Source organism: Rhipicephalus microplus, chromosome 4 (assembly GCF_043290135.1).
Source record: "Rhipicephalus microplus isolate Deutch F79 chromosome 4, USDA_Rmic, whole genome shotgun sequence".
NCBI lineage: Eukaryota > Metazoa > Arthropoda > Arachnida > Ixodida > Ixodidae > Rhipicephalus > Rhipicephalus microplus.
This window is the reverse complement of record NC_134703.1, coordinates 182468875-182496376: the sequence shown is the minus strand read 5'-3', so window position 1 is coordinate 182496376 and position 27502 is coordinate 182468875. Positions and strand designations below refer to the sequence as shown.

Below are 27502 nucleotides of genomic sequence, written 5' to 3'. Positions count from 1 at the left end.
TCAGCCGCCTGCTTACTCGAAATGCTTCACTTTTTTGTATATGCCGCTGTCCGCGACTAGGACGCATATTCGAAAACATGCTTGTATAATTTGAGATGCGCATTCATGGCAGTGCAATGCTTCTTTTTACTGCAACCTTTCGTATAGCAGCATGTGCACAGTCTCGCCACATATTATCACCCCACCCCCATTTCTTCAATACTGTTCCCCCTGCCTTCACACATGATTGTCATTGTCGAAACTCTATAGGAAGGCTCTAAAGGCCAACACAGCACACAGTCACAGACGATGAACTGTGTGCTGTATGAACGGTGTGTGCGATGACTATTGTACAAAATTAACTTTAAAAGTAATATTGAATAGACTCTTGAAAGCATTGGTTCTGATAGCCAGCCAAAGCAGGTTTTCGTACAACCAAAGTGGCGCCTCTCCGAATACCTACACGACCATTTGCTAAGGCTTCACCTTGGCATTAACGCATTTAAGCTTACGATAGTAAGCCAACATTCGTTTACACATGCACTCTTATAAGGAGAAGGCCTGCTTATTCACTACCCAAATACTAACGGTTTATTTGTCATAAAAAGCCCTTAACACCTAGTGGGTGAGTATAGTAAAATGCTTATTAGTGAAACTTGCTAGTTTGCAAGGAAGTTGGTGAGTAGTGCTGACTTCAATATTTACTACATCACTAATTTTTTAGCTAACGGGCGTTTATATGTGCGTGTACATTGTCACATAAGAATAAATCAATTGCAGAAGTATATAAGAGATATTACACTACAATTATCCACGTTTTATAATAATTAGCCTGGAAATAATTCATGTATATCAAGTCAAGTACGCATCAAACAAACATACATAGAGGCATGAATGAATCACAGAGGAGGACATGCACGCAAACGCCCGCATGCAATATCAAGACTTAGTCGATATGGTATACTATAGCACCCGTTTGAAGGCTATTCATGCTCCTACTTTGAAATAGCACAATTTGTAAGGTTAGCAGCCATAACTTAGAAAATTATTGAACGTTTCGTGCACATCGTTGTCATGTATGTGTGTGATCACTTAGCACAAAATTTCTATTCCAAAGTAATCGACAGAATGTAGATTAGTCTAAAATGTTTTTATGAGTGTAACGAGTACTGAAGGACATAGGGTGGTGTTTACGAAAGATCTGGCACTGTATGCGTCTCTGTAGCTATCTAGGTCAAAAGACCAAAAAGGCATTCCTGGTTAGTAACGGCAGAACTTTTCAAGCTTTACTAGCTGTCAGTGAAGAGATACCGGTAAGGTAGTAAAATACGCTCGAAACAAGTAAATGCATGCGTTGACAGCTCTTTACTGACTTTCTTTCAAGATTGTGCTGACCATAAAAACATCATAGGTAACGAGAGAACTACTGCTATGGGAACTAGTAGTGATGTTGTACTGCGCGATACAAGTCACCAAACTACTATCCCTCGACCGTGGTGACGTGTCTAGCATAGCTTTGCAGTTTTTATGCATCTGATGAAATCACATTTATAGTTTTACAATAATTTTTATCTCAATAAAATTATCAAGTTATGTATTCACTACATTAAGAAACTGTAGCAATGGAATTGACCTGCCTGGATATTCCTGCAATAGAAATCGGCTAAGCTTTTTTTTCATTCCGAGGAATTGAAGCGAATGCAAATACAGCAAGTTGCCATTCCCCGGAATGGCATTGAAATGGAACGGAGGTGCCCACTCCGCAACACTGGAGTATGAATAAACACGATGAATATAAAATGCTTTGGTTTATAAACGTGTACGTACGGTTATACAGGTTCTAATACGTTGGGTCTCTACAGTTCAGCAGACATACGCCGGAAGAGAAACGAAACTGTTCAATTAGGTGACCTCGCGCGTCGCAGCGAGAATCACTCCACAGACTTGAATGTGCATTAAAGTTCCCTAAGACAAGATATGGTTTTAAAATTTCATTTATTAAGGACTCGAGGTCATGTTTAGAAAATTCGTAGGGTGCAGGTATTCACAAAGAGTAAATGGTGACTAGTTTATTAAAAAGAGCAGCTCGAACAGCTAGTGCCTCGCAAGGTGCTTGGAGTGGTAAGGATTTGCATGCAATTCCTTGAATAACTATAATGACTTTTCTGAAAGTCATGTAGCTATGAAGAATTCCGGTGTGTTTGGATTTGAAGCGTATTTGTTATACACACTGCACTTTTGGTGGAAGTTGGTGTGAAAGTTCTTGCACAATGGCAAGGTTCTTGAAAAGGCCCCTGTATTGTATAATTTGCGTTTTCATCAAGAAAGTCAAGTAGTGATGTGCGTACGAGAAACAAGTGCACGTTTTTTTTAACGGGAGTTCCAAACTCTAGTTACAGGGTCATCAACAGGCTCTTTTATAGGCGTTTTTGTTTTTTTGACGTGCTCAAAGCAGCTACGTCACTCTTTCTGCACGAGGGGTACAGTGGTGTTCATTTTCTTCTTCTTGAAGGCACTAGATTGTAGCAGTTACGGGCCAACCTATTGAGTGTCGTGCCTAGCCTGGTAAGGCGAGGCCTTCGAATCTGATGGCCCTGGAGTCGCCTGTCAATGTTCGCGTGTTGGTCTAGTAGACAACTACTCCCGCCTTGTGGACAGTCGCCACAACTGATGGCTTTCTCTGTGGAGGCTGAAAGAGTTGCGTAGGCTGGTTCGACGTTGTCCCCTGGCGCGTCGCATAAGCACATGATGTGTTGTAAAAAGCTATGTACTTTTTACACGCTTTCTTAAACGAAATATTTTCTTTTACTATTAGAGTTCCGGTTTGAACAGGATCGTGAGTGGGCTGCGTGATCACCTTCACAGTTGACACAAGGAGGTCTGCTTGCACAGTGTTTAGAGGGGTGTCCTTGGTACACAATTTTGGTGCAGGTTTCTTAACCTCGGCAGCTTTGGGAGTCATGTAGCAATCGCTAAAATTAGAAAAATTATCGGTGGACACTGAATTTAATGTAACCAGTTTCGAAATATAAAGGCAGTACACTGGATGCAAATGTCAATGATAGGTGCTAGGTAGGTATTTCTTTGTTCTCGCGTTTGATGATCATTCCTTTCACATCAGTGACATTTTGCTCTTTCCAAACCCTTTTAGCAGTGCTTGTTGATACAGCTCAAGGTAGTGCGTTTCTGAGACGACTCCGCAGAAAGTATTCATCGGATGGTGAGACGATACAGATATTGTAATTTTCGAAAAGTTATCAAGCTGCCCAATTTTTCCTAGTAGAGTTCTTCAGGTGACTCAAACAGGAGGTCGACGCTTGTTATATTAGTTACCTTGTAAACTCGTTCAAACATTTTGAACAGTGTCCTTGACACCACAAATATTAAAGTTAATCAGGCTTGTTTGTCTAGGGTTTCACTATGAATAAGTGTGCAATTTCAGGAAGGACAATGCAGAGTGGTTAAAACATTGTCATCGTTCGGTGCGTGCCCTTTTGTCAGAAAGGAAATCAGGTATGCGGGCAGGTGATGATGTTGGTGTGATAGTTTTGTTTGTTTCGGCATTCATGGCACCCACCGATCATCGAGTCCAGCTAGGGGATGATGAAGCACATTATCACGCTGCAGACGCCAGCCGTACATTGCCACTATAACCAAATATATTTATTCATTTTTGAGTAAATACGAACTGTTAACCTTTGCAGCCAGAAAAACTCAGAAGTAAGCGCAAAAGAGAAGTACACAGGAAAGATGTAACATCACAGCGAAAAACCATGATGTGATGACAGAGATGGGTAGGAAAAAGCGATGGTGGATCTCAGTAGGTGGGTCAGCCCAGGGATGTCGTGGGGCCAAAGAGTTGTGTTGCCTCGACAAGGTACAAACACCCAGCTTCGGTTCAACGCCAGGATCATCTTTTCTCTGGACACAGGAAAGCCACGTACAGTTTGGCGTGGGAGGAGTCAGGGTGTAGTTTATGGTGACGCCATTCACCAACACCTGCCTACGTAGACGTTCTAGCGAGATAAACTTAGAAGGGCGTATGCCACATCAAACGCAGTCAACAAATGCGTTTTGGCAATAATTCATCGCGCCGATCATGCGCAATTGTCAGCTCATTCTACGAATTCTGTTGACAGGGAGTCCTTGCGAGGAATTATGTGTCTTTTATTGTCCAAGACTATCATTTAGATTATCAAAACTCAGTATTTTTCTAAAGCTTTTGTATTCGTTGGTGGCACCTAAGTATTTTTTATTTAGATATGTTGATGTATATATACGCTGTTCAATCTATGTACCCTTTCGGAGCATAAAATTGAGGAAAAGATATTACCTTTGTTTCGGTGGTGCCACTTGAGAGCGGATTACAGCCAAAAGACTAAGGTACGCTATAACAACCGGCAGTATCCAACCAGTCGCCAACAGGGAAGGTGTTCGCCACAAACAAAGCAGTCTTTTTTTCATCAATGCCCAGAAGCGTTTACCCATTCTTGGTACCAGATTGACCATGAGAATCTCGGTTGCCCTGTGTCCTGCATTTGCGTAGATTTGATCAATAAGCACAGCACGACTTTATCCCGTCGCATGTGGTTTCACCTATTTTGTATTCGTACGCGTGACACGCGTGTAAACTTTACGTTTATTTTCCTTAATCTATTTGGCTATGTTTCCAGAGCTGAGTTATCTTTGTGCGTGATGTTGTCTTTATGAGTTAGCACGTGAGGTTTGAAAAGAGAAGGCAATGTGTCGCTCAGAGCCCCGACACTCTTCTTGTTTTGTTGAACAGCACTACAATATTACAATTACCCAGTATTAGTCCAGCAAAACTTGATGGTTTTCCTTTTCAGCCTGCTCTTGTGGCACTAATCGACAAAAAGCCTAATGAAAATCAAGGCTAGCTTTTCGAACGTTGTAGTAAGTGCGCAGAGACACATAATGCATGCGTGATATTATAACTGCAAATGGAAAGCAAATATTCACGAAGCATACATTTTCTAGGCTGCATTATTCTATCCCAAACTTTCAACTTTGTCTTAGTTTTGTATAGCTTAAGAGAAACCTATTACTTTTCTCGCTTAAGCCACAGCTGTGAGTAACAAGTGGTTCTATTTGCCCATGACCTTACTCGAAATTTGAATGAGATTGTACACGCATGCCGCATATACGCTTCCCATACAAGATGCCACTTTGCTGTCTGAAACATCAAAAACAATGTCCTCCTTTACGAAAAAGCTGAGCACATGTGTTACAGAAGTAGTTACTTGCACATTCACTCACCAGTTTTTGATGTACATACAACACATTAGTAAGCACCTTAGGAACAACAAGCACAAAGTTGTAAACGCTCGCCGAAAGAACACTTCCGCGTAACCGTATCAGGGTAGTGTAGAATGATATTGCAACGGTTGTGCCTCCTTTTGTTGATGTAAGGTTATATGCAGATGATTGTCTCTTGTTTTGTCATGTGAAAAGTGTTTCTGATCAAATGCTCCTCAATGAGGCTCTTCAATGTATTGACAACTGGTGTGAAAAATGGTGCATGAAAATTAATTTTGATAAAACTGTTTGCATGACAATTTCAAATAAAAAATCCCTCTTAACTATAAATACACAATAAACAATAGAGAAAGTAAGAGTTTTAATGAGTTGAAATACTTAGGTGTTACTAGATCTAGCAGTTTAAAGTGGGACAATCATATTGACAACATTACAGGACTGGCGAAGCGAAAGCTGGGTTTTCTGAGAAGAAAACTCCGTAATGCAACGCCCTCTGTTAAATTGTTGGCGTATAAGACTATTGTTAGACCAACGCTGGAGTACGCAGCTATCATCTGGGATCCGCATAGTAAAACTGAAATTAACAAACTTGAACGAGTACAAAGATTGGCCGCGAGGTTTATTTATTCAAATTACATGAGAACACAGTCTGTATCACTTTTGCTTGCTAGGGCTGACCTTCAATCGTTAGCTACACGTAGAAAAATAGCTCGCTTAAAATTTATTTATGACCTGTATCATAAGAACTACAGGCTAGATCCCAGTGTTTACCTGCGCCCCCCAGGACGAGTGTCGGCTCGTACCAATCACTCATTTTCTGTGCAAGCTTATGAACCGCGGGTGGATGTATTTAAGTTTTCGTTTCTGGTGCGATCTATTGTTGACTGGAATGCGCTTCCTCCCGAAGTACTTACAGGATGTAGATCCTCACAGGATTTTCAACGACAGCTGGACTTGTTTTTTGCCTAACATTGTTTGTGTATTGTTCACCTGTTCACCTCCCACCCCTGCTACAGCCCGCAAGGGCTAGTATTATTGTAAATAACAATAATAAAACGCGTGCTACGGTGCTATATAACGCGTACTGCTCGTGATTTTATGACGCAATAGCTTTTATGATGCAGCGCTAGCTCTCCTCACTTAACGGAACTTCAGATACGCCAAAAGGAAATACACATTCGCATCAATCACGAAAAAGTTCGCCTGGAATAAAGGTATCATAAAGTATTTCTTTTCACAAATCATACAAACGCATGTACAAAACACAGACACATTTATAGCACTGCATGGGCCTGAAATTTTGTCCCGAGCCTTACCCGAAACCAGGCGTAAAATGCCGAGCCCAGCCCTGGCGCCATTCTAACTGCTAAACTTATCCACAGTGCACTTATTCATTAACAGGCCCTGCCCAGATTTGCTAGAAGTTATTAGTTGTTAATGGTGTATAATAATGATGCCTTGCGCTTTGTAGTAGGCGATAAGACGGAAAATCTGGTGTGTACATGAATCTATTTGTTGCTTTGGCCACAGGGGTACCTCAGTGGTTAAATCATTTTGATATTCAGTCTTCGTACACGGGCCCAATTTCCCAGCCATGGCGGTAGCACAATGAGAGAGGAGAGAAAAGTAAAAGAGGGAGATTGGAGGGGAAAAAACATCTAGAATAAAAAAACCATCACAGCATGTCCACGGAGTGAATCACGATGAGTAAGGCGAAGCGTCCGTCAGCGCTTCCTTCCATTCGTTCGTTCGTGCATCCATCCGTGCGTCCATTCATGCGTCCATCCATCCATCCATCCATCCGTACATTTGCTCTTGCGTCCATCCGTTCGTCAGTGCGTGCATTCATCCATCTGGCCGTGAGCCCGTCCATGCGTCAAACAGACAGATGACACATGGACGCAGTAAGCTGATGATTCACGGTTCACCAATAAACCCTCCGAAGCTTCGCCCCACTCATCAACATTCATTCCGCGAATAGGCTGTGAGGTGGTTACTGCATGCATGCATACTACATAAAGGTGACGACCGACGCACGCCTTAAGAGCTTCGCTCCTATTAAAGTCATGGTTGATGCCTCCATGGTGTAAATCGGTAAAACACGAAAGTAAAACGTGTCCTTACAGAAGTTGCCTAATGCTTGCTATACATCAATTGAGCGAGCACAATGTCCATTGGTGTTTGAAAGATACAGCTCTGATTAACGTGAACGCATCCACGTTGACGCTTAGTCATACACCTCCATCGCGATGAACGTCCATCATTGATAAATAAAGAAACGCTTGCGATTATAGATGCCTACGTTAGCTACAGTAGTCAACAGTGAGAGCGGAATCAGAAAAAGCGTTGTAGTTGCGAGAAGATCATGACTGATTAGACGCTAAACTTGGGCTACGGCATACAGGCAGGCAAAGAACTTTAATAATATCCGGGACAGCGCTCAAACCCACTCTGGAGGCGACACCGGTGCGCCATTCCCACGCCGGGACGGGGAGGTTAAACTCCACGGCTATGTTGTGGGCCCTCTGGATGGCCCTTAGCTGGTCTCCTTTGTCGTTGCTTGTAAGGAGACAGGTTCAGCCCGCCTCCGTAGAGGGAGACTCGCTGCTCTCGCGCAACGCAGGGCATTGCCACAGCATGTGTTGATGACCACAGCGCGGGCACCCCGGGTCTATGCCACACATGTATTTAGAGCAATTTAGAGGCGATGCATACGCCTTCGTCTGTAAGAATCGCAGAATAACAAACTGAGGTCTTGTTAAGTGTGGGTGTGGCAGTGGGTATTTCCACCCCTCGAACTGGCAGTGTTTGCTAATTTCGTTTAAAGTTAGCAAAGTGTCTCTGAAGAAACAAGTGACATCCTCAGCCTTCGAGTGATTTTCCCTGGCGTGGACTGTGAGACCTCGCGCCCGGAAGTGAGCCAACTCGTTGGCATTAGGGAAGGTTCCGTGTACATGTCAGCGAACGTGTGCGGGGAACCAGATTATGTGTTTTTTGCCTAACCAATTGACAGCAGAGAGAACGCTTGCGGCTTCCCGACAAACTGAGCCTGTCATGAAGGCCCGCGCGCCTGCACGCGAAGCCGTGTAAATGGCGGTGCGATCGGTGGCAGCGAGAGCTAGTGCCACAGCGACCTGCTAGGTGCGATCAGCGTTTGAATTTAATAAAGTCATAGACGACAAGCGTTCGCCTTTGCGAGTTGTAACCACAGAAACAAAGTGGTCCACAGAGCCGTACTGCACTGCGTCTACAAAGGCCACGTTACCCTCCATAGCAGCTTTGGTCCTGAGTAGGGCTTCCGCCTGTGCCTGACGTCTCCCAACGTTATGTGTGGGATGCATGTTATGGGGTATCGGGGAAACTGTTATTTTGCGCGCATGCCTTTGGGAAGCTGCCGCAGACATTCTTGGGATACGGGAGATTTGAGCCCGAGGTGGGCTAGTAACCGTCGCCGAGCTGCAGTGGAAGACAGCTTTAAATTTGAGATACTTTTTGAGGTTCTACGATTTCGTTGAATATGTTATCAATGCCTATCTCAATGAGCTTGACCGTACGGGTGCTCCCAAGTAACCCGAGCACCTGTTTCACGGACCGGCGGATGATCACGTCGAGACGGCATATGTTTCCTTTTTGCCACAGGTGGGCGGGAGCCACATAGTTGATGTGACTCATGAAGAAAGCGTGGAACAGTCTGCGGAGATTTTCTTCAAATAGTCCGCCACGCCTGTTAGCTACTCTGGTAATTAATTTAGCCATTGCTTCGACCTTCCAAGAATTATGAGAAACACTGCCGTCATTATGGCCGTTGGCCAGAATGACCATGCCTAGTATGCGAACTTGGTCCACCGTGGGGGTGGGAGTACCATTCGCCGTCAGGACATTGATTGCCGTGTATGCGTCTCTGCGCGCCTTGCATTTCGGGTGGTATAAAAGTTATTCTAATTCCTCTGCTGATAGCGAAAGACCGGCCTGTCGTGAGAACATTTGTACCATGTTTACTGCCACTCGTACACCAGACGGTGATGTGGTCTGCGTAGAAGACGTGGCTCGTGCCGTCGATCTGTGAGAGTTGTTGCGACAGAGCGTGCATGGAGAGGTTGAACAGGAACGGAGAAATCACAGCCCCTTGGGGTATGTCCCTAGGTCCCAGGGTGAATTTATTCAAGCCCAGCGAGCCGAGTTGGATTATAGGCGTTTTGCCGCGCCGGAACGAGCTAGCATGGTTGTAAAAACTTGTACCTAATCCTGCTACGCGAATCGAGTCGATAATATGAGAGTGCTTGATGCAGTCAAATGCCTTCTCCAGGTCGACCTAGAATGGCTCTAGTGTCTCTGGTGATCTTATCCATGAGCTCATAGTTGAGCATTAGCATAACATCCTGCGTGGAGAGGGTCGAACAAAAGCAAATTTGGTTGATCTGTAGAATCTGGCGCTCCTCAACAAATTTTGTGACTTGATTGAGTATTACGTGTTCGGCCACCTTACCTACCCAGGACGTGAGCGAGATCGCATTAAGTGAGCCTTGCGCTAACGGTTTACTGGCTTAGGGATAAGTATGATGGTTGCCTTGCGTCGTTGAGGCGGAACGTTGCCAGTCTCCCACATTCTGGTAATGTGCTCGCTGAGAACTTTTATGTCCTCCTCAGCAAAAGTTTTGAGAAACTTATTCTTTATGCCTTCCGGGCTCGAGGCTGAGCGGCAGTTGAGTTTGGAGATGACAGCCCGAACCTCGACTGCCTGAGTGGGCAAGGCGAGTGGACAATGGGATAACCTACAACAGTCCCTCAATGAGAAGAAGGTGCCAGACGTCATCGCCTTACAGGAAACTGGAGGAATGGCTAAATTGTCTAATTACAAATCTTATGTTACCCCCGATGAAAAAACGCCCGTAACAACCCTCGTGCGAAGAAATCTCACAGTGATAGAACATGATAGAGAAATCTACAATGTCATGTTCTTGTTCAGTTAGTTTCATCGTAGAAGAGTGGTGACAGTCTATTTATATTAAATGTCTATGGCAGCTCTAGACAAAAAACCAAACTTAGGTCTCTTTTCAGAAAAACTACCACCATTACAAAAAAAACCAAGCTCTGGTTATACTAGGAGATTTCAACGCGTTGCATGCGGCGTGGGGTTAGGACAAAGAAAACATCAAAGGTAGAAATCTCTGGATCGATGCCCAACAGGTCAGCCTTACGTTAATAACCGACCCCCTTTTCCCAACTAGGATTGGAAACAGTGTAGCCAAAGACACATCCCCTAAACTCACATTCACTAAGAATACCATCGAACCTCAATGGCTTAACACACAAAAATTATGGGCAATGGCTACTATATAATTCAGACCACGTTTAAAGCAGGTCTACGTTAAAGAGGAGGCAAAGAATTAAGGGTGGTTGAATGGATTAGGTTTAGAAAAATCAGAGAGAAGGAAGCATGTGATGTCATCAAAGATATAGATGAATGGCTAAGGAACCTTAAGCAAAATATTAAAATGGCAACTAAGACAATAGCAAAAACAGAAGGATTAGAAAGCACAGACAGTAAGTTCCTACATATGAGGGAAGCAAAAAACCTAAAAAAAGCTTGGAGATCGCAAAATAATAACAAACTCCTTAGAAAAAGGATAGCCACCCTCCGTAAAGATATTGAGAAGTACGCAGAGCAACTATGCAGACAACAATGGGAAGAAAAGTGTGATGCGATTGAAAACAAATATGTTTCTCCAAAACATGGACCCTGTTAGGGTGTCAGATAGACTTGGAAGTGAGCAAGACAGCTCAACAACAATACTTTATTAGATGGTACATAAATACAAAGGTACGGAGGAACAACTGATTGAAGAAATCAGACAGAGATACGTTGGCGATACAGAAAAGAGCAATTAAGCTCCTACAGAAGTAAAGAAAACGATTCCCTATACCGACACATATTAGAGGCCGAGGTACAGTCGAAACTAATGAAACTGAGCCCAACATACGCCCTGGGCCACAATAGGATCACGAATAAAACGCTCAGGAATTTAGACGACAAATATATCACAGTCCTCACCGAATATATGAACAATTGTTGGCAAAAAGGTAAGATACCCAAGCAGGGGAAAACGGCAACAATCATAATGATTACCAAGCCAGGCAAGATATTAGATCTTGACAACCTTAGACCTAATAACCTGACATACAACATAAAAAATTTATTATAGCATGTCATTCTTACTTGCCTGTCAACTTATATGTAAGAAAATGAGGTCTTCCCTCATACCACGGTAGGCTTCAGGGCAAAACTGTCCACACAGGACAGTATGCTTAAAGATAAAACATGAAATAATTGATTAGGTTCTCAGTACACACGACACAAAGGTCATAGTTGACCTAGGTTCTTAAAAAAGCGTTCAATAATACATCACGTAAAGCTATACTTGCCAATCTAGGGATAGGAAAAAGAGTATACGATTGTATATCAGACTTTTTAACTGACCAGACTGCAAGAATAATACTAGGCGAAGCAGAATCCCAAGAGTAGCCTGGGCCGCAGAGGTACACCACAAGGCTCAATTCTATCCCCCTTTCTTTTTAACGTGACCATAATAAGTGTCCCTATCAGACTGCAGGAAATTCCAGGACTCTACCATAACCTCTACGCAGATGACAATACCTTATAGGTAGCAGAGGGTAGTGACGGACACATAGAGGAAACTTTGCAAACCGCAGTGAATATTGTAAAAGAATATGCCACGCATACAGCAATACAATGCTCACCGGAAAAATCAGAACTTCTTTTCTATAAACCGACATGTAGTGGTCAGAAAAGTATCCAGAAGAAAACTAACTATAATGTCTTTGTTGGAAAAAAATCCAATACCTGTGGTCGAAAGCATACTAATTTTGGGACTCTGAAACAGCTCCAACGGGCGCAACAGAGAGGCGATTATATTACTTGAAACCAGTGTGCAGCAAATTATGCGTCTACATAAACAATAATGTAATAATACTCGTGTGATAATACTCGTGCAGGCTTTTGTCATCACTCGTACTGTATATGCAATCCCGTACATTAGGCTGCAAGTAGCCGAAAGAGAAAGAATTGACAGAATCATTAGACAAGTTTTCAAACAGGTGATCGGACTTCCAATAACTACCTTTATTGAGAAATTACTTCAATTAGGACTTCAAAACACATCAGAATAGCTTTTAAAAGCTCAAAGAATTGTACAATATAAAATAGTAACGCAGAATAAAACAGGCAGGGCAATACTAAGGGGACTGGGTCTCAACTACACAAATCAACTTGGAGCCAAAAAAAGGATATCACGCATAAAGTTAGGAAATGTTTAGTAATGTTACCGAGCCCAAAAAACATGCACCGCTACCTTCACAAGGCCAGAAGAGCTGAAAGAGCAAAAAGTGTACATTACAACGTAAAATATTTACCGAAAACAACATATGTAGGCGCAGCGAAATACAATGTAAATGACAACATGACTATAGCAGTTGTGGACTACAAAGGAAATCTTAAGGTCAGCAGCTTGGTGAGAACGAGCTTTGCAGAAGAGGCGGAGGAAGCAGCTATTGCAATGGCCATAGCATCCACTTCGACTTCACTAATTGTTCGGGACTCGCAGACGGCTGCGAGAAACTTTACACAAGGGCAAGTATCCCAAATAGCTTTAAGAATATTGGCTGGATGCAACGACCAACGAACAATAGATATAGTTTGGGCACCCACTTCCTCCTCCTTGCCCGGCAATGAGGCTGCACACCAGACAGCTCAAGAACTTACAGACCGAGCCTCTGGATTGCCCTGGTCGAACGGGGAGGATGATGAGAGATTTGAGTGGATGACCACTTACAGAGATATTACGCAGTATTGAAGGCTAAGCAGGAAAATTTATCCTCCTGCACACTCGTCACTGAATAAAGGACAGGTGGTGGCGTGGCGCTTACTCCAGACGCATGCGTTTCCCACTCCGGTAACAATGAACCGCTGCGTGCCGGAACTTCATTCGGGCAAGTGTGAATTTTGCCATAACAGGGTGGCCTTCAGCCACATTTTATAGGCATGCCCGCAGACCCGCATGAGAGGTGAATTTGTAGAAGGGAGTGGATGGAATACCGCGCTCCTCAGCTCTGACTCTCAATTACAAGCCCGCTTAATACCGCAGCCCAAGACGACGCCAGGACTCATGGTATCATGGCCGTCATCTAGGTTTGGTCCTTCCTTCCCCTCTCGCACCTGAAATGGGAGGAGGATCTTTCTGCCAATAAATAAAGTTTGTTCATCATCATCATCATATAATTTAAATCGAAAGAGCTAACCAATTGCTCCTCACCCGGAACTGGGGTTGTGTAGAGTGAGCCCACGGTGCCGACGGTGGCACTGAGTGCAAAATCAGCACTTGAGGCTCGTCTAGAGGCCCGCATGGACACCCATCTTAGTGCTTAGAAAATCATTTTTCCACGGCACTAACCTCTGCTATCGCCAAATTGACCGAAACAATCTCCACAATCAATGCCCAGTACTTGTCACAGTCGCCGTGTAGCATCCAACGATCCGGCGGTCAGAATAAATACGTGTCTGGCCGCTAACCGAAAACCTCGCGTCACGCCACATAAAATGATGTAGATGATGATGACAGCTGCACGCTAACAGGAACCGTGAACGCCACTCTCGCCGTGAGTGCTGACTCCGCAGCTGTGTCTCTACAACCGCTTTTAACTACAAGGACCATAGGGGGCAACGCTCAAGTTAGACGCTTTCTGTGTTGCGATTCGGCCACCCCCATTCAAATTACTCCTAGGAACTGTCGGACATTCCGTTACCGCGCCAAGCGGGCTCACCTCCGAATTTTCCTATCAAGTCTCGCTTCACTTCCCGCAGTGGTTGCCCTCCAGGAGCCAGGGAGTGGCCACGTTCCAGCAGGACCCCTCTTCCTGTCTATTCGTGCACAAAAATTATGCAGATTTGGAACTTAATACTATAGTATTCCTATGTGATGGTCTCCCTCCTTCCGCTTAAGAAACTAGACGCATTATTAGACATACTCAAAGCTACTGCTCTCCAAAACTTAAAAATGTTTCTTGCGCAACACTTTTCAGTCGCTTCCTGAATGCTGTAGGCAGGGATCCCCTTGTGATAGTGGGCAATTTCAACACTCACAGCACAGTCTGGGGGTACGCGCGTGATGATAAGCTTGTGCGCACGCTAGCGGAACTTGCGTCCACACTGGTCCTCACTCATCACACTGACCCTGCATATGTGACGCGAGTGGGTAACTGCGTGACTCGGGACACTTGTCCCAACCTTACTCCCAGAAAAAAGCATCAGACACGCAGGCTGGGACAACACATAGGAAACCCTCACCAGTGACCACTGCATAAACACAATCATCACAGCCACCCCATTGGCAAGGCCCTACAGCCAAGCCTGCCTACCCAAATACACAAAGTTCCGGAAAAACTACACCAATCTGGCTCCGATTCCCAAAAGAGGTTATCACGCGTGGTCACGCGAATGAGTTACCCACCTTCGTATGGGAAAAACTAAAGTTCAACTCTCAGAGGCTACGCCAAAGGTGGACAACCACCTCCTTTATCTCTGGCAGGCACGGCACAGCCTCACTCGTCCGCAGATGGCCCCGCCAAAAACACAATTGGAAGCTCAAAATTCACATTACCAAGCTCACTGGACGAGCGGCTGAGTAAGTGGCCCCGCTCACCGACTCGAATTGGGTGGAACGATGCAACAAGGCTGCTAGACAAATGTCCAGCTGGAACATTGGGCGCCTCTTTCACGCCTTGATTGATCCGACCTTATCGATTCCTTCAATGGAGACACTTCAGAATGAGCATGCAAACTACGCGATCAATACCTCTGTGTTCAACGTGACATTAAAGGGCCAGCGTACTTGAATGCAGGTTCTGAGAACGCGGGGCTGTATCAATCGTTCTGGCTCCATGACCTGAAGGTGGCCCTGACTAATCCTAAACGAGAAACGGCACTGGGCTGAGGCAAAGTAATAGTGCAATTACTTGTCAACCTTCCCGACCCGACGTACGACACACTCCTGGAATACATAAACACCATCTGGCTTGGTCAGAAAACCCCTCCCTATTGAACGGAAGACTGGTCTAGTCACTTACATTCCAAAAGCCGGCAAAGCCATGAACACGCATAACATTCGCCCCATCTCTAACGTCTTGTGCGGGAAAGCTAATGAAGACTATGGTGCGAGATTAGCTATTCAAGTTCCTGGAGAACCAACACGTAATTTCTGACATCAAGTTCGGGTTCCACCTACACTGGTCCGCACATGATGTCTTGCTTCAGCTCGACCGCAAATTTTGAAATTCGTCGACTACCTCCTCAATGACAAGGCGGATCTCGCCCTTGACTTGAAGGGAGCTTTCGACAACGTCACGCATGACATGATTCTGACTCACCATCCCCAAATCAACTGTGAACACAACAGGTTTCAATAAATTAGACTATTCTTATCTGACTGACAGTCAGATATCTTGATACAAAATGAAGAACACAGCCCCTGCCAATTAGAAACGAGAGGCACCCGTCTTTGTAGTGTCCTCTCACCTCCACTGTTTAATTTGGCGATGATGAACCTAACGGCTCAGCTGGAGAACGTTGAAGGAATACAACACGCACTTTACGCCGACGACATTATCATATGGGCTAAACACGTATCGGAAGGAAACAGAGAAGCCAACCTGGTGTAAACGGTGGAGATCGTGGATACCAACGCCCGCTGCTGCGGCCTTCATTGCTCCCCGACCGAATCGGAATTCGTGTACATTCGTCCCTCACCAAAGTGCACTTCAGAAATTGAACTGTCCTTGCAAAGCTGACCCATTCCACAACATTATGAGGTCAGAGTAATGTGTCTGTTTATTCGCAAACATCGCCGAGTCGAAACAACATTGACAAAACTGTAAGATGTGGGAGACCAGGTGGGCTGTATGGTTCGCCGGGTACCCAACAAGCGCAGGGGATTAGGGAGCCTTCATGTTCGCGCGTCTCCGTGTTTCAGGATGATGTCAGCCTTTGACCCACCACTTGCCGCCACCCGCTAAAACACAATGTCGCCAGTCCCGGTTTCCGTGGCAACAGGCGCCATGTTGGTTCTCGCGGCCAGGCGTTCCTGCTCCGCCGTGCTGCACCGGCTGCATGTTGGCGCGCGTGTGCAAGCTGCGGTATGAGCTGCGTTTGATTACCCCATAGACGTAGCTTCCGCTACCACACCATCCTCGTGCTAACCACACATAAAGTCTATATGCCACAAGAAAGTCTATATGCCAGGGTGCTGCGTGCCACAATGCAAAACCATCTGAAGACCTTCCCGCTTCCCGAATTGCTCTAGCCAACGGAAACGCTGGGCTACACAAGTGAAGTGAGACTGCTTGGAGGCGACTACTTCTCGCCGTGTTTGTGAGGTGAGTACCCGTTGTATTGAGTGGGTTGAGTATATCACCGCACATTTCGTGAAATGGCTGACATAGCCATGCAACAAAAAGCAGTTTGAGCAAAGTAAGCACGACAACTAGCACAGTATAATAATGAATTAGGCTTCGTTATGCTATGCTGTGCAAGCGAAAGATGGTTGAGTATGCTTGTTTATCCTTGCAGTCGAAGCGCAGTTCCTCAATCGAATGACATGACTAGTCGAATGTGTGGTCCTGCATGCATTCACTATCTGCACTTTGTCGGTTTCCGAAGCCATTTCTGCATTCGTTGCGGAAAACTCCAGGCCCGTAAACCACCTACAGACGCTCCCGTTCGCTTCTTCATTTTCTGGCAGAAGTTCGCATTCCTGCAATTTTACCTCGGTTGCTGAGGAAGGGCATTTGGAGAGGTATACAGACGAGCCGATGAACGCGTTTCCTGTAGGCGCTTGTCTTGCACAGTTGCAATGCAACTAACTTTTTGTGAGGCTTGCCATGGAGTATTAGTTTTTCGCTTCAATGACACGCGCAACCACACCGAAACTCGCTCAATAATTGCAAACAGGTCTTCTCTTTAATAACATAGAATGTGACAGATTTACTGTTCGTGTTCGTTCATCCTTCTGTCTATCTGTCGGTCCTGAACGGAGCACTATATGTGCACTAAGCAAGTCGGTTCTCAGCCTATAACTCAAATATGCTCTATGTGGTGCATCGTTATTTGTGTCATCCTTTTGTTTCACAACCAGACACACAGATGAATTGATATCGTAAATTCCGCTTTTATTTAGTGCTTGTAGAGAAAATGTGTATGGACTCCGTATATCCGAAGCCGTCGCTGCATTTGTCGCAGAAAACGCCAGGCCAGTAAACCACCTACAGACGCTCCCGTTCGCGTCTTACTTTTCTGGCAGATGTTCGCATTCCTGCAATTTTACCGCGGTTGCTGAGGAAGGGCATTTCGAGAGGCAGATTGGCGAGCCGAAGAACGCGTTCCCTGTAGGTGCTTGTCTTACACAGTTGCAACGCAACTAACTTTTTGTGCGGCTTGCCACGGGGTATTCGTTCTTCGCTTCCTTGACGCACGCAATCACACCGAAACTCGCTCAATAATTTCAAACAGGACTTCTCTTTATTAACATAGAATGCGTAGGTTTACTGTTCGTCTCCATTCATCCTTCTGTCTATCTGTCGGTCCTGAACGGAGCAGTATATGTGCACTAAGCAAGTCGTTTGTCAGCCCATAACTCAAATATGCCCTCTGTGCTGCATCGTTATTTGTGTCGTCCTTTTGTTTCATAACCAGACACACGGATGATTTGATATCGTAAACTCCGCTTTTATTTAGTGCTTCTATAGAAAATGTGTATAGACTCCGTATATGTGGTCGGAGCCGTGTTTGATTTTTTTGTCTTATTGCTTTACTCTAGGCTCACTGCGACGACACAGGCTTCCAGCCAAGGAGGCAGGATGTTTTTAAGACACAAGGCCAGATGCCATTTGGATGCTGTTTGCAATAAAATCTGACCTAGAAAAACTTGATTTGTCCCTCGTTGCTCTCCTTTGCTTTTCTTCTAGCTTAATATACAGGCTTGTGGGCATAGGGGAGGGCGGAGTTATGTGATTGAATGCCTTACTTTTTCGGGCAATCCTTACAGCTTGTAAGGTTTTTAAGCAGTCATTGTACATATTCGTTCGCAGGAACTAAACTTGCTGTAGAAAATTATATTACGGAGAAACGCAATGTTTAGTGTATCAGAAACAGGCTAGCTGAGCTATTCGGTTTACAGAGAACATCGCGAGCTCCCCGTTTGTTTGTTCTGCCTTCCCTGTCGCTACAAGTTCCATCATATAAACAGCATGGTTTCGAGCCTTGCCCTAAGAGGCCTTTGAGGTATTTGCAGTGCTAAGGTGAATACGCTTCATGAATGTCGCGTAGACATTGAAGTCCATTCATAGTGACATCGAGGTTCTCCCCCTGGCAAATATAGGCTTCCTAAATAACCTCACTCCACCAATGCGGTGGCTTTACCAAGTGGGAGAAACGAACTGTTTTAACAGTATTTTATACAAACTCGAGCCACGAACATGTTTTTCCTGTTCTACCGAACCACGGCTACCTTCAGAAAACAACCCTTCAGCCTTCAGCACTTCCTATACAAAAAACCCTCTTCTCGTTGAAACCCACGCTGCCGTCAATGTAAATGAGCAACCACTCAGAACTAACGTGGCGGCCCGTCAAGTATGGGGGCCATTTTAGCCAGTTGTAAGCAACCATGATAGGAGTTGTCACCACTCTAAAGCACGGATACGCGCGCACATGAAGGCTCCCTACAGAGAGTTACGTTGCAGGGACACCTCGCAGCTGGCGCATGCATTCGTAACCAGTCGAGTCCTCTACTCGGCTCTTCATCTTTACCTGCGCAAGTTCGATGAGATTGTTTTTGCGGTGATTATCAGGAAGATGTAAAAGCGTGCCTTCGCTCTGCCAATAACCACGTCTAACCAGCGCCTTATGGGCCTGGGGATGGTAAGACTTTTGCAGAGCTCCGGGAGGCACACTTAACCAATCAATACACGAGGCCTTTTATTGTTGTTGAACAATAAAAAATTCGTAGCGTGCGCGTTAACTAAAGGCCGAATTCTCATGTCTCTTATTCCCCATTTGCAGCGATTGGCATGTACAATGAGCACTATTTGAGAAGAAAGAGTTTCTACGTTGTACTCGCTGGGCATAACCTCCTTGGTTTTCGAAAGGTTTAGCGAGCGTTGAGCCGCAGTGCCATGATTACAGTGAAGTAGTATATGCCATGAACTCAATGTGATTAAAGGTGGGAAGTTGGTGCGAGGCGCAAAGAAAGTAAAATCCAAATTCTCCTCTCTCGTTCCCCATTAGCAGCCATTTGCATGTACATTGAGCACAGACAAGAAAGGGTTGCTACGTTATACTCGCTGGGCGTAACCTCCTTGGTTTTAGAAAGGTTTAGCGAGCGTTTAGCCGCAGTGCCATGAATACAGTGAACTAGTATATACCATGAACTCGAGGTGGTGAAAGGTGGTAAGTAGACACGAAGCGCAAGCCGTAAGAAACTGTGCGTGTGCCACCTCTCATTTATTCCTTGGAATGTCCGCTAGATGGCGGTGCTTCTATATAGGAAGATTTGCAGAGATTGATGTACATCTGCGGTAATGAGGGAGATAGGTTAAATTTATTATTCAGTAAGGAAAAATCAGCACTCATGATTTTCAATGACAACGAAGGTAGTGAGCTTAAAATACAGGAGGTCACGCTGGACATAACAGATAAATACAAATATCTGGGCATATGGATAAGCAATGGAACCGAGTACCTGAGGGAACACGAAATATACGTGACGACTAAAGGTAACAGGAATGCTGCAGTGATGAAAAATAGGGCACTGTGGAATTACAATAGGTATGATGTTGTGAGAGGAACATGGAAAGGGGTCATGGTTCCTGGGCTGACGTTCGGCAATGCCGTCTTGTGCATGAGATCAGAAGTTCAAGCAAGATTAGAAACTAAGTAACGTGGAATAGGTAGGCTTGCTTTAGGAGCTCACGGGAATACACCAAATCAGGGAGTACAAGGTGATATGGGACGGACATCATTTGAGGGCAGGGAAGCTAGCAGCAAGATAAAATTTGAGAAGCGATTGAGAAAAATGGGGGAGGAGCGTTGGGCTAGGAAGGTTTTCAGCTACTTGTACATGAAGAATGTCGATACAAAATGGAAGAAGCGAACCAGGAAGTTGACTGGTAAATACTTAGAAAACAGCAGGTGGCCAAACCAAAAAGAACTATCGGTTAAGAAGAAATTGAAGGAAACGGAGACTGACACGTGGAGAATGGGCATGATTAAGAAGTCCGCACTGGAGATCTGTCGAACTTTTAAGCAGGAAATTGCCAAGGAAAGGATCTATGATAATACTCGGGGTAGTTCTCTACTGTTTGAGGCCAGGACGGGAGTACTGCGAACCAAGACATATCGGGCCAAATACGAAGGGGCAGACAAAGTATGCAGCGCGTGTGGAGAGGAAGAAAAAACTGCCGAACACTTGATAATGTTCTCTAAAGGGCTTCACCCTATAGTTCCGGATGATGGCGCAGAGTTCTTCAAAGCACTGGGGTTTAGGGACTGGGAGGCCAAAATAGACTTTAAGCGGGTAGACTAAACTAGAAGGAGGTTATGTGATTGGTGGCTAAAGTCAAGGCACGAGTGAAAATTAAACTCTTCACTGCAAAGTACGAACCCTCAAACTCACTTTTTAAGGAAAAAAATATAGTTTTTGGTTCATTAAGTATTACGGCTTGGGGGCGCAGGGGTGGATAGACGGACGCAGGAGTGGATAGACGGACGCAGGGGTGGATAGACGGACGCAGGGGTGCATGCATTGACGAGCGCAAGGATGGACGCACGGATGGACGTGCAAACGCACCAACAGACGGACGGATGAACGCACGGACGGTTACACAGACGGACGCATGGACGGGCGTAAGCAAGAACGAATAGATAGACGGATGCTTCGCCCCACTCTCCATCATTCACCCCATGGATATGCTGCCCTTTTTTAAATTATCTTCATCCTACCTGTACAGTAAAATGCCCGCACTGTATGGAGAAGTCTTCGGGCATCTTTCACCTAGTGTGGGTATGCCAGTCGACCCCTCGCCTTACGCCGAAACCAAACCCCACCCGGGAGAACTGGGAGGTGGCCCTGCTCGGCTGCTTCAACATGGCGAGCCCGAAGCTCTGGTAAACCGAGCCTGAGTCACGTTGAACGCCAATGGGCTTCTGCAATAAGGAGCCCACCTAGTGTTTGTGAGCGGTAGCTCACATTAGGCCACCTCCCACATACACCCTAAATATAAGTAGAATAAAGTTTTTTTCTCTTTCTCTTGAACTGCCTTATTAACGGAAACGCAAGGAGCGTCGCGTCGTCGCTTTGGCCACCCAGAATTCGCCGGGGCAGCAAGAGCGGGGAATGCGAAGTTTGAGCCAGGCGGAACTAGCGGGCGTCGCAGTAACCTGCTTGTTCGCAATGCTATCGTTGGTATGGATGGATGCTATGGGCGGTTCCGACGCTCGAAGTAGGGTATCCTCCCATGGGTGTGTTACAGCGTTCACAAAATTTCACTCCTTTTATCAGAAAAGCGTCAAATGGGTCAGAAAAGACGCGTTGCACGAACCAGTCGTGAATGTAATGGTCGTGAGACAATACTGCGCTTTACTAGTAACGCTGTCAGAGGACAGTGGTAGATATCAATGGCGTATTCCTAAGGCCTGTGGAGTGTGTGACCATGGTGAAGTAGATAGCAAGGCTGGCATGCGTTGACGCGAACGCAGGGGTCATGGGTTCCGCGCATCGTGACGGAACTTTTTTCTTTGTCTTCAGATCGTGCTTATTATTTCGACGTCGTTTAAAACACTTCCGTGTTACACAAAGGAGGGAACATGACGTCACGGTGCCAGCTTTGGCAAGCTAAGCCGTTTTAAAGCTAGCAGTGTCGGCCCAACACGTAAACTTCTGCGCATGATTACGCCAGCAATGAGACTTGCCAGTACGTCGGAGCTTGGCACCCGGTAGCTTATGATCTAAACACGCTTTGTCAGCCTAGAATGGCGGCAGGCTTACGCGGGAGGTTCAAAAACAGAACACTATCGAGAGTACTAAAGCCTATCACACGATTTGACGTTTTCATCGCACGTTAGGCCGACAAGATCAGTTTAACCTGTGGGACCTAATACTCCCTCCTTTCTTTTTCTTTCTTCATGGGGCGAAATGTAAGAACACCGTTTGCTACTCTCTAGGTGCATGGTAACGAACTCCAGGTGCCCGAAATTGATGCGGATATCTCTTGATTACATTTTGCTCGGAAACCCTCGAGGAGCTGCTCATCGCTCAGACTCAGAAAGACGTCTTCTGCGATGGCGCCCCTACGCGTGTTCAGTGAGCGGTGTGCAGCAATCGTGACACCAGTGTTGCCGATGGTGAGAAGATCGTATATCCTTACTATTTCGTATATCTTGACTATATCGTATATGTTTTATATCTTTACTATAACGAGGAATGTGGTTTAACTCCGACTGGATGGTAAAATAAACTGGTACTTAGGCGCGACCTAACTTGGGAAGCCGATCTAGAACGGAAAAAAAGGGGGTTGATTCTGGAATAACACGGTTTCGAAATTATTATTCTTATTCTTATTATTATTATTATTATTATTATTATTATTAATATTATTATTATTATCATTATTATTATTATTACCCTTAATTCTGATAGATTTTCTAAAGAACGTCGGCGAGTTCGAGCGTATCTATCTATCTATCCAGCCGCCTACGACTCTTAGCTCTCCTGGCAATTTTGATAACGGTATCAATACCAAACTTGGTATGGCAAAACGTCAATGTATGAAGAACATACTTGACTAGTCATAACATGAAAATTGATGATGATATGTGGTAGTTTTTGGCGCAAGGGCCATTTGATGGCCAAAGAGCGCCAGTTCATGGGCATAACATGAAAATTATGATATGCGTGTCATTTAACAACATGACAACGCGCCATGCACATGATGCGCTGGCGGCCGTTTCGCTAGATTCACTCATATGCCAAATTCGGTATTAAGGGACTTGTTCCCAGTATTGTATTCATTGTGTCGCATACTATTATATTAAATCTGTCGTTTGGTTGCCCACATGCTTATATGATCTCCTCACTGCTCTCTTTGCATACGAAGCGAACTAACCTGCTGTCATTCCCGCCACCGACATCGCGTCGGCCATGCTAGAGTGACAACTTGTAACAATCAGCAAAGGTTCAAAGTAGCTCACAGAAGCCTCCATAGTTAGGGTACACGAACGGCCAACTGGTTACAGTACACAAGTCAGTCCATGTGACGTTTCTCACCAGAGGGGGATATTCCCTGATAATTGGCGTGCGTAGAACTATGGAGAAGTGGGCGCTTGCAAATAATTATTAATGACTTCCCATTTAGGGGGCAGCAGTAGTTATGGAGATATTATTGTGAGGTCTAAGGAACGGTATGTTTTGTTTGCGAGGTTATAATACGTTGACTCTTTCTGGTTCAAGAGACAGGCACCAGAAAAAAAAAGGGGGGGGGGGGGGGGAGACTGTTCAATCAGGCGTCTTCACCATCACAGCAAGAGCAACCTCATAAACGTGTGTCTTTAAGGACGAGATAAGATTCGGGTATTTTATCTGTTAATGAATGGAATTCATGTTGGTTCAGTTAATGGTATGGAGTTGTGTAGAGAGTACCAATGGTGACAAGTTTGCTGAAAATAATGACTCGAACAGCCCCTGCCTAAAGGGATGTCTGAAGGGGTAAATGGGTAAAGGCAATTCCTTCAATAACCACAACGGTAACTGCACAGGATGATGCGACGACATCTTCGGTCCTTTTGGTGTAAATTGGTGTAAAAAGTTGGTGTGTTTTCGTATAAGGTGTGTTTCTTCCTAATGTATATATTTCTGTAAAGTTTGTTTGACATCGTCGAAGTTCTTGAGCATTTCTTTGGTGTTCCACTGTAGTATTTCTGTTTCCATTTTAATGTAGTGTGGTGCTGTGTGCACAATAGTTTTTTCCTCAAGTTACAGGACTTTTTGAGACTCTTTAAAGTGGAGTTTTTTATTTTATTGCACTCCAAAGAGCTGCGCTTCACCTTCGGTGTATCAGGCATCAGTAAAATATTAATTGTATCTATCAGCACTGCGGAGGTCATGGATGGTATCTTCTCGCAAGGCAAGTTCGCAGTGGTTTCAGACCTGACTGTACTTGCAGGAGCCCAGCGTTAGGAGAACACGGGAGTAAGGTGGTTCTGTTCGTCATGAGGCTGAGTAGTACAGTCTGCTCGAGCCGGGGACTCTCATCACGTGAACATGGTCGCACGCTGTGGAACATTCTCGCACGCGGAAAAGTGTAGCGTGGCGCCCCATCGCGTCACATCGACGAAACAGGGATACGACAGGTGGTGAAGTGATAACGTTTGCACGTCTCTTGGCAGGACAAGTTGAATTTCATTTTAAGTTCTTTTATTTTATTTTCTTATATTCCTCGAGTGATATTATCTTGAGTAGGCGTGTTCCCCGCAACAACTCGCCCAACAGGCGGTAATGACGCAGTTGCCAGACAACTGTTCTTTTGACGCACATTTATCATATGTGGCATGCTCTCAGCAGCTTTGCGGCCCATATTCAAAGCTGGCATTTGAAGCTTTGACAAAGATTAGGTATATACGGTCTCACACAAATGTTAGAACAGCTAGTTTCGATCCATTCGGGGAGGTTGTGCATTCAAAATGTTGCTTATGTACTTGATTGGGATTTCTTTCTCACATCACTAATCATGATTCCTGCTATTTTAACAATGTTTTGGTCCTTCCTTCTGTCTAGAAGTTCAGTTTTACTGAGTTCAAGAAAGTCGCTATCAGGGATTACGCCGCGCACTGTATTACTGAATCTATAGGCCATACTGTCGCTGGGCTGTTCCCAAAAGATACAAGTAATAACTGTTCTTCATAATAGCGTTTCTCATGAAATTCCAGAAAAAGATAGCCGCTTTTTAAGTTTAGTTGCTTTGCAACCTAGGCCACTCACCTCCGTGCGAAATTTTCACACAAGATTTCACTTCTCCGAAAAATTCAAGTTTGTCGGTGGTGGTGACCACCGACAGCCGATCCAAAAGGGTACACTACAAGATAACACATTTGAGATCGTCAGCCATACACGACCGCTATAACCGAATATAACGACACTGGGTTGACTAACTATGCAAGGTTATTCCTTGCTGCCAAGAAACTAGAGTTAAATGAAAATGTAGAAGACAGGGAAGCGTAAAAAAGAAATAAATATGAAGCTATGGGGAAGAAAGAGATCCGAAAAGGTGACTGTCGATTTCCCTGGGGTGTGTCAGCTCATGGTGCCGTCTAAGTGAAACATGGGCCAAGAAGGTGCGTTGCCTCTGCAGGGAGGCCTTAACCAATCACCCGGCATTGGCGCCTTCCCCAGGGCTCCCTATTTCCTGGACACGCCACACCCACGCATACCTGCGCGTGGGACGAGATAAACCCCCCTCAGCTCGGGTTCGTGGTGTCGCCACTCACTGAATCCCTCCTCACGCAGACGCCCACGTGTGGCTAGCGGTCTATGAACTATGACAACAGCGAGGTTCTACTCACATGCCTCATATCTATCTCGCCTTGTCTTTCGCATGACGCTCTCTCTTGGCAAGGTGATGCCACCGTGTGTAAGCTGCGAATGGACGAACTGCGTCATAACAGTGGCAAAAACGAATAGGGTTTTATTTGGAAGCGAAACTGTTAGTGTCCTATATATGATACCGAAGATAGCACCGGAGCATATAAAAGAATACTGGATGCAGTTTGAGTGTCTCGATGTCAGCAGACGATGCTGGGAGCGCTAGCATCAAAGAGTCGCCGTATACGCAACTACTTTTTATTTTCCTTTATGTTGGCGTTTGACGGCTTATTGAATTATTGTACCTTTCACTTGTACCAACGCTGTTTCTATGTCGTCTACTGTTTCGACTCTAATAGCACCGACTAACAAAACTGTCGTAATAAGAGTCACAGAAAAGCCAAGATCCCACAGATGCATGTTGAGCCTTCGTGGAATGAGACAGGGGTCTGCGGAACGTTGAACGTCTTCTCGCGTTGGTTGTGTTATGTCATGAGGCGCAAATCGAACTTCATTGTTTCTGCAAATTCAGTGTCAAGAGCAGCGAGCGTGCCCAGCTGGCGCAATCATGGGATGGTGTCTTACGTAACGCACGGCAAGCTCGCTCCACCCATAGGTCCAGTTCAAGCCTGAATATACAGTCGACCTCATCTAGGCCGGTGCTTCTCACGCAAGACGAGGCAATACTACCTGCCCCTAGGTGCAATCTAGCAGCGGTTTCTGATTGGAGGCTGCTGACATCAGAAACTCCAGGGCCTATAAAAGATCAAGTGGCTCGATGAAAAGCGGCATACCTGAGCGCAAGACTGCCCGAAAGCATCAGAGTCACCTAAACCAGACGATAGCGTCCGAGCACACGAAGGCGTCAGAGCGTCCGAAGACATCCCGGCTCTTCATGTTCCTCAAGCGGTCGGTGCTAGTGCCGAATATGTAACGCCTGTATTTATGCTGCACATAAATATTGCCTTAAGTCAACGTGGCTTTGTCCACTCTATCTATCAGGCCTGTGCAGCCGCAGCCGCGGGCTAAAACAGGTGTTACCAAACAGTGGTGACCGATCCACGATACGTAGCAGTGGAAGGCAGCCACGCGATCGGCCGGCGTCAGCTACCTTGATGTGGTGAGTGTCTGCTATTTTCCTCTCAGTTCACTAGACTGCTTTTGCACAAGTTATAGTAGTTTAGTTAGAGGAAGGCTAAGTGAAACATTGGAGTGAGCTTTGATTGTTTCAAATGAACTGGCAGTGCTTTAAAACCAAAGGTAATGTGGAGGGTGTAAGCACAGGGTGTTGAGAACTGCTTGCGCGCCTTGCTAGTAGACTTCTAGTGGGTACGGCAAGTAGATTCTAAACAACCACAAACAGCAAGAGGCTACTGTGACCGATGGAGAACCTTCAAGTGAAGGAACTCATCGAAGTTTGTGAGAACTTGTTCTTACTCTGGGCCACGCAAAACGTAAGCAAGCAATAATTGAGACCGTGAGGAGGGAGTTACGGTTCAGAAGGCCAATGAGGCCTGAACGCTTTACAGGAGAATGCACGTGGATCAGGC

The 27502-nt window shown here is 45.3% G+C and overlaps 1 protein-coding gene across 1 annotated transcript in view; it reads right to left on the bottom strand.

The window, feature by feature from the left end:
- LOC119172568 (phospholipid-transporting ATPase ABCA3) overlaps positions 1-27502 on the bottom strand; it is a 451578-nt gene that overhangs the window by 288111 nt on the left and 135965 nt on the right. The window contains exon 6 of the mRNA XM_075893215.1: positions 4313-4511. Coding sequence (XP_075749330.1) covers positions 4313-4511 — 199 coding nt within the window. The remainder of the gene's footprint in view (positions 1-4312; positions 4512-27502) is intronic.